The sequence below is a fragment of the Phoenix dactylifera genome, chromosome 14 (assembly GCF_051530095.1).
Source record: "Phoenix dactylifera cultivar Ajwa chromosome 14, Ajwa_hap1_PhDact_Kaust_v1.1, whole genome shotgun sequence".
In the NCBI taxonomy this organism is placed as follows: domain Eukaryota; kingdom Viridiplantae; phylum Streptophyta; class Magnoliopsida; order Arecales; family Arecaceae; genus Phoenix; species Phoenix dactylifera.
In genome coordinates this window covers 14884507-14891405 of record NC_143203.1, presented here as the reverse complement: position 1 = coordinate 14891405, position 6899 = coordinate 14884507, and the positions used below count along the sequence as shown (strand labels likewise).

Sequence of the window (6899 nt, the reverse complement as noted above, 5' to 3'; positions counted from 1 at the left end):
TGCGGGTGTATGTTTAGTCCCACATTGATTATTCACTGAATAGATCTTAGGCAATTATATAAGATTAAGGAACCCAAATAATATCTTCTAATTAGTCTTTTTTTAGTAAGGTCCTAGATTGTTACATCCAATCAGTCTCACAGATAACTTCATCATGCAATTGAGAAAGCCAATTGATTTTCTCCCAAGAACTAGTAATCAAGTACACATACCTTGGTTTAAAAATCGAAAACAATGGAGAGGTTTTTTTCTTCTGAAAATAATGGGTGCTATAGGCAACTGTTCTGAGGAAAAATCATTAAGGGAGCAAATATGAAGTCAGGACCCTATAGTCCATTATTTTTTATATGCCTGTCAGCAAATGCAATCCCCATAGACAAAGCAATCAACTATTGGAATTCTCCAGACCCAGAATGAAAATAATAAATAGAACAGTATAGAAACTTGAAAAATATAGACAACTATTCATTTAACCGTTCAAAAAAGAAGGTTCTTTTATACATTCCAGGCAGCAACCTCACCACTCAATGAGCAGCAGTCCAGAGAATGACAGGCATGCACAGGGGGCAAACCATCAATAGAACAACATAACAATGCTTTTAAGCAAGGTGTATACTCAATGGCTAACTTGCCATGCAAAATAAATCCTAAGAAGCATTTGTGAGTAATTAAGCTTTCTTAGAAAGCTGCTTTATTCTTTTCCTCGCCGTCATCCTCGAACACAATTGGTCTTCCATTGAGAAGGTTCCTGAAAATCAGAAACTTAAAGTAAAATAAACTGAAATAGCAAAAATCATGGGACCTTTATGGTAGTGGAGCATATGTTACATGAATTCAGTGTGAAATTAACAGGAGAAACAGACCTTTTAGGGAGAAGCTTCTCATCTGATAAAGCCTTCTCTAACCTTTCTTCAAAAGGTGTAGCATGCCAACTAACCTTTCGATCCTGATAAGGAATTCACTATTAAACTCTGCATCACCATGAAGAGAAACATGAGGACATAGAAAAGTATACCTCCTTATACTTGGTGGTTGTATTTGGAATTCCATTTCCATCCCACCACCTGGGCGAGATACGAGAAAGCTCATCAGGATTCCAGTGTGAAGCAACAATTCCAATAATAGGCCTGTCTACATCGGAACTTTTTTCAGAACAAGGTTGTTCCTTTGTAATATTCTTAATGTTCCTTATCTCATCCTTTGGAAGTGGAGGCTTCAGCCATTGAGATAAACTTGAAACAACAAGCTTTGGAGTATCGGCATTGGAGTTCAGATGTTTTCGGCTGTTGAAAGGTGGGTTCAAGCTACTCAGACTTTTACAATGGACAGATTCCTCCCTAGAGATTGTATATTGGTCTTGGCTTATCTTGTTATTTGGAGATGAGAAGCTTGGAGAGTCTAACAATTTTGAATCCTCATGGGCTGGAGTGAATGAAATCTGCTGTGTTCTCCCTCTAGAATCTGGACTGAAAGTTTCCTTTTCTTGCTCAGAATGATTAGCTGATCGAATAAGACAAGCATCTTGTCTCAGTGCCTTCAAGTGAGGTAAGTTCTCCACGGGCTTTAAAACAGGATACACATACTGTGTTTGAATCCCACCATTCCTCCCAGCTCTGAGATTCTCCTGGTTAGTTGGATAAACTGTTCCAGGAGTCTGCATTTCTTCAGTTAACGTCAATGGAGTTGAATGAGTTGAATCTTTAAAACCAAGAACTGGAACCTTGTCACCTTTAGATGGAGAAATATCCAATATAGCTGATTCAACCACTGACTCAACTGTAGAAACGTGCTTAATCTCCTCACACTGCACAATCTTTGTCAAAGTTTGATGTTCATCAGAGTTACAGCTGCATAAAAATCAAATAGGATAATAAGTATGATTTTTTTATGGTTGCAATGAACAAGGATTGTCATCTAAGATTTTATGGTTGTTTAAACATGTGAAGAGAATCAAGAAATTTACCCTCCAGACTTGTGTTCTGGAAAATCCGAATTATTATCCACTTGGATTGGAGCATCTGAAATTGGATTCAATTGTTCATCCCATTGAAGTTTCTTACACGATGCTACAGGAAGCCATGAATGGAAATCCGGATGTTCACCATCCTCTTTAGGAGTTTGAACATTTATTTTCCCTGATGCTCTCCGGATTTCAGCAGGAGTTTCAGGTAGTGAACCACATGACTTCAGGTATTTGGCCTGCTCAATAAATAAATCAGCAATTCAATTCTTTGGATATCAACATTCACAAATATGAATATCATAACACTTAAACCAATCTTTTAAGATAAATGGAGAGAAATATTCAAAAGATATATTAAAGGATAAAAAATACCAAGTAACACCCAAATGTATAAGATCCACAAAAAAATCATGAATAAATAGATATTTTGTAGAATAATACTGCAAAGGCTTATTAAAGAACCCAGAAAGGGAAATGCTCTAGCAGAGAATAGGAAAACCCATATGGACAGTGGTGTAATACATCTTCATTCAGGCTGCAGAATGCCCAATGGTTGTCTAATTTTTTATTTATTCTCTTGGTAACAAACATAATTTCAGAACAATGGGATTCATGTCACAAACTTTCTTCATTGAAACTGAAAAATTTGGCTTTGTTTCGTGGTAAGTGCAAGCCAACAATCTTCTTTTGCATCCATCACATGAAGACAACTGAATATTTGCCTATTCAAAAAAAAAGTATGGCAGATGCACTTTAAAGGGATGCAGTCTTCAAAACAACGGGATGAAGGGGGGAAAGAACTATTCACATACTCACCTGTCATCCACACTTCTCTTGTACATGTTAATGACATCCAGAATGAGAAGAGTACATCCGAATGAACGAAAAGAAATAGTGGTAAAACTGAGCAACTATTGAATTGAATGGACAATCTCATAAGGTCATCCCCAAATCACATTCACTTATAATGATGAAACCCCATTAAAATAATCCCACATAGCTCCACTTAAAGGAAATAACAATGTACAGGCTTCGTATATACACGCAATATATGATTTGGTACAATAGGTAATAGAGTGCATCACTAATACAAATATGCTTATTGATTGTTCGTCAGCCATTATAGTCTATATGCACTGATGAACGAACTGAATCCAAACATTGATTTTCACTTTTCATATCACCAAAGCCCAAAAACATCATTGTAGGACCAAAGCCCAAATCACATTCACTTATAATGATGAAAGCCCATTAAAATAATCCCATATAGCTCCACTTAAGGAAATAACAATGTACAGGCTTAGTATATGCACGCAATATATGAATTGGTACAATAGGTAATAGAGTGCATCACTAATACAAATATGCTTATTGATTGTTCGTCAGTCAATATAGTCTATATGCACTGATGAACGAACCGAATCCAAACATTGATTTTCACTTTTCATACCACCAAAGCCCAAAAACGTTATTGTAGGACCACCGTAGACACTTTGAAAATTTATCATCGAAGATTGAACTAATCATATAGAATCTTAATTAAATCACTGTGACTAAAAGATTCACTATATTGTTGTCCGAAATCTTCATTGCACTGTCTCCATAACATTGTTGCGAGTAGCCAGACAACTTTTGTAACCCATCTCTTTGAAATGATATTTTAATCAGCTGCAATTATAGGTATATTTTCAAATTGCTCTCCCTCTGACAACCAAATGACCTGTGGCCACCAATAGAAACATTACCTTCCCCTTCACCTGTTTGGTAGTCTTGGAGGTCCCCATGGTGCCACAAAAGAGCAGAAAGCTTTTTATTGTTGATTGGCCATTTCCTAGACAGATTTGATTTGTTTCAAATCATAAATATTTCCATCTGCTTTCATCTGTTCCAGTGAGGCTCCAAGATTCTGCTTCTTCCTTGTCCTTCCGCAATATTAGGCTTATAAGTTTCTCGCTTTGGTCAGCTTATGCTTTTTTTTTCTCAATTTTCTGGCCTCTTTCTCCATTTTTGCTTTAATCACGAACAATAAAATTAACAATATTTCCTGCTTAGTTTAATCCCTGCTTTACACATGTTTCAACCCTCTTCTCTTATAGCATTTATATCCATTTCTTTATAATCTACCATTTCTAAGTTTTCAAACTTCTTTCTTCTGTCTCACTTGTGGGGCTCACATGAAATCCAAAACCTTGCTAGGAAATCACCAATATCAGTGAGTCACAAGATTAGCATTTGTAGTTCTCCGTAATCCTTTCTTACAAGTAAGACTACCTCATTTCAGAATCAATTATTTGCTTTTGTGTGCATTAATCTTGAGTTTCAACCATCTTTAGCTCCTAGTGCACCTTAATGCCCTCTTGCTATCAAATAGACCCTTCCTGCAGTACGAATGACCACCTTTAACTAGGATACAGATTCATGTGAACCATACAATCGTGACCTGCTGACCCTCCACTTCTCACAAATGCTTTAGTCCAACACATCCTTCAGCCAGTGACACACTCTCTTCATAAAAATTGGACCACCATCCAGACTTTGGCATTTTCTTCTTCACTACCTACCTGCCCATTCTTTTCTAGCACGGGACCATTGTCCCTTAGCTTCCAGGCAGTCTTCCTTGTGTATTAATTAGTGCATGTGACTCACCTTCTAGTACATCAACAAAATTGATGGACCTGAATTTAAAGCTAGACTCCACAAAGAACCAAGGAGTGAGAAAATGCGCAAGATGGAGAAAATCCTAGGAGATAGGTATGGATCACGTTTTAATGCTTATGAATGAAATACAGACCAGTCAATGAGTGTCAAATTGGAGAGTTATGGCATCTTTAAGGAAACTGAAACAAGTGCTCGCCTATGGGCAATATAAATATCTTGAAATTATCCAAGTAAAATATATAAAAAGGAAGGATGGCTACTGAGAAGGAACCTTAAAAAGCTATGTCATGAGGCTATCAACAATGGCACATACGGAGTAGGTGGGCTGCTGGAGCAAGCAAATACCATTAAATGGAGCAGCAAGAGTTGGTGATAACAGGTTATGCAAAAACCAAAAAGAAGTCCCACATGAAAACCCAATCATATGCATGGCTCAGCCACAGCTCATAAATGAAAAAAGATTTATCTAGAATCCCATTAATGTCGATGAATCATGCTTTAGTACTTAAGCATTGGTGAAGCTAAACTTGGAACAAATGAAAAACCTATCAGCCCATGATCAAGGATAGAGAAAATTTCAGGAGACAGATATGGTCCTATTCTCATAGATATTGGGCCCTGATAAATTTTTGAAAATGAAAAATATAGACTGATCTAAGAGTCTGATTAACATTTTCATAATCTAAAATATCAAATAGGTTTATATCATCAAAAAATCCTTTTGATAATTCAGTCTCTCAGCATTATCCAAGCAACTTAGTAATTTAAAGAGCACCCTTCAAAAGTGTTGAGGAGATGGGGAATGTAGATAAATGAAAAAAGGAACTAATGTGAAGTGGTGAGGCAAAACAATTATGTCAGAGCAGGAAACCAGCGAATTCTCATTGAAAATTGGAATTATTCATGAGGAAATTGACCCAGTGAAGGGGCAATCAGTGACCAACAGATTCAGAAGAGACATGCTTTAGCTGAAACTAGGTCCTACTGGATAAAAGGGGAACAGGACATGAGGGACAGGGGGTGTAATGTTCAGTATTTTTGGAAAGACTGGTTGGTTCTGAAGGCCATCAAAATACTTGCAACAAACTGAAAGATCAAATTAGACCACCATGTAACATCCAAGATGAAGCAGAAAGGTGAACGCGATGATTATCTTGGATTAGGGTATAACCTAAACAAATACAAGGAGAAGGATGTTAGTTAGACAACGATCGGCAATGACAGAAAAACATATAAAGCACCATACTACAAGAAAGTAACCAGAGTCCAATAATCACAAATGGAAATACAAATATTTTCTGACAGTATAGCAAAATACAAGCATAAATTACTTGGAAACATCAAATTGAAATCAATAAACAACAGAGGGCGCCAACTTGCCGAGCTGGTAATAATAAATCATAACAAAATTCACTGATATTTAGAACATAAAGAGAATTTTTGTCAAAAAACAAAATAAAACCAAGATAAAATAAAAAGATGGTCAATACAATAAGCTATGATTCTTGGAAATTGAATAAAACCATGCGCACCTCATGCTCAAGATCCCTGCTTATGTTATCTTTATCAAAATCTTCTTGTGAACATGGACGCAATGCTTGCCCACATGCAGAACCTCTCTCTTCGAAAATTTATAAGAAAAACAGGAAGAAAAGAAAGACTCAGTTCTAATATCAGAAATCAACAATTATATTTCCACATAAATCGAAACTCATAGGTTCCAAGATCAGATCTTTACCTTCGAACGGTGGCACAGAATCAAGGTGATTCTTTGAAATCAAAGGATCCTGGATAATCCAAACATAGAAATGGATCAAATAATTGATTCATCAAGGAAGAGACAATCACGCAATCCAAACGGAAGATTCTCTCTTACCCTATTCTTAAAGGGGATCGAACTGGCAGACAAACGAGTCTTCTTCCGATCATCATCGTCTTTAATCCTAAAGCACGCGAAGAAGCAACCCATGAGAGCGGCCTCTAAGAATCCTAAAACCTCTTTGATCACTCGGCACCTGGAGCGTTTCATAGATCAAGCAATGGAGAGGGGTCGCGAGAGAAAAAGAAGAGACGCAATTCCGGAATTGGAGACCTGATCGCGAACCAGACCCAGCGATCTCAGCAGGATTAGGGTTCGGGAATGGGAATTGAGGAAGAGAAAAGAGGACGAGGGGGATTTACTGCTTTAGGGTTTTGAAATTTAAATTGGTTTCAAGAGGGAAAAGAGGGGGTGAGAATTAGCAAGGAACGAAAATCGGACCGTTTTAAGTTCCATAAA

The 6899-nt window shown here is 37.1% G+C and overlaps 1 protein-coding gene across 2 annotated transcripts; it reads right to left on the bottom strand.

The window, feature by feature from the left end:
• Positions 1 to 372: 372 nt before the first annotated feature.
• On the bottom strand, positions 373 to 6899 carry LOC103697018 (protein JASON-like). 2 transcript variants are annotated; one of them, XM_088710883.2, is made up of 8 exons: positions 6498 to 6899; positions 6360 to 6408; positions 6154 to 6242; positions 1964 to 2199; positions 1729 to 1847; positions 1016 to 1641; positions 864 to 946; positions 373 to 748 (listed from the first exon to the last, which is right to left on the bottom strand). In XM_088710883.2, the coding sequence occupies exons 1-8, from the start codon at positions 6648 to 6650 to the stop codon at positions 679 to 681; spliced, it is 1425 nt and encodes a 474-aa protein (XP_088567009.2). In that variant the 5' UTR covers positions 6651 to 6899; the 3' UTR covers positions 373 to 678. The 2 variants fall into 2 exon arrangements, with proteins under 2 accessions (XP_088567009.2, XP_008777000.3); XM_008778778.6 differs by having other exon boundaries at positions 389 to 748; positions 1016 to 1847; positions 6498 to 6896.

Excerpts from the sequence above, each read along its gene's own strand:
- LOC103697018 (XM_008778778.6), bottom strand. The coding sequence starts at position 6,650 with ATGAAACGCTCCAGGTGCCGAGTGATCAAAGAGGTTTTAGGATTCTTA. Across the intron at positions 6,243-6,359 it reads TTCTGTGCCACCGTTCGAAG|AGAGAGGTTCTGCATGTGGG; the intron begins GTAAAGATCTGA and ends AAATTTTCGAAG. Across the intron at positions 1,848-1,963 it reads CCAGAACACAAGTCTGGAGG|CTGTAACTCTGATGAACATC; the intron begins GTAAATTTCTTG and ends ATTTTTATGCAG.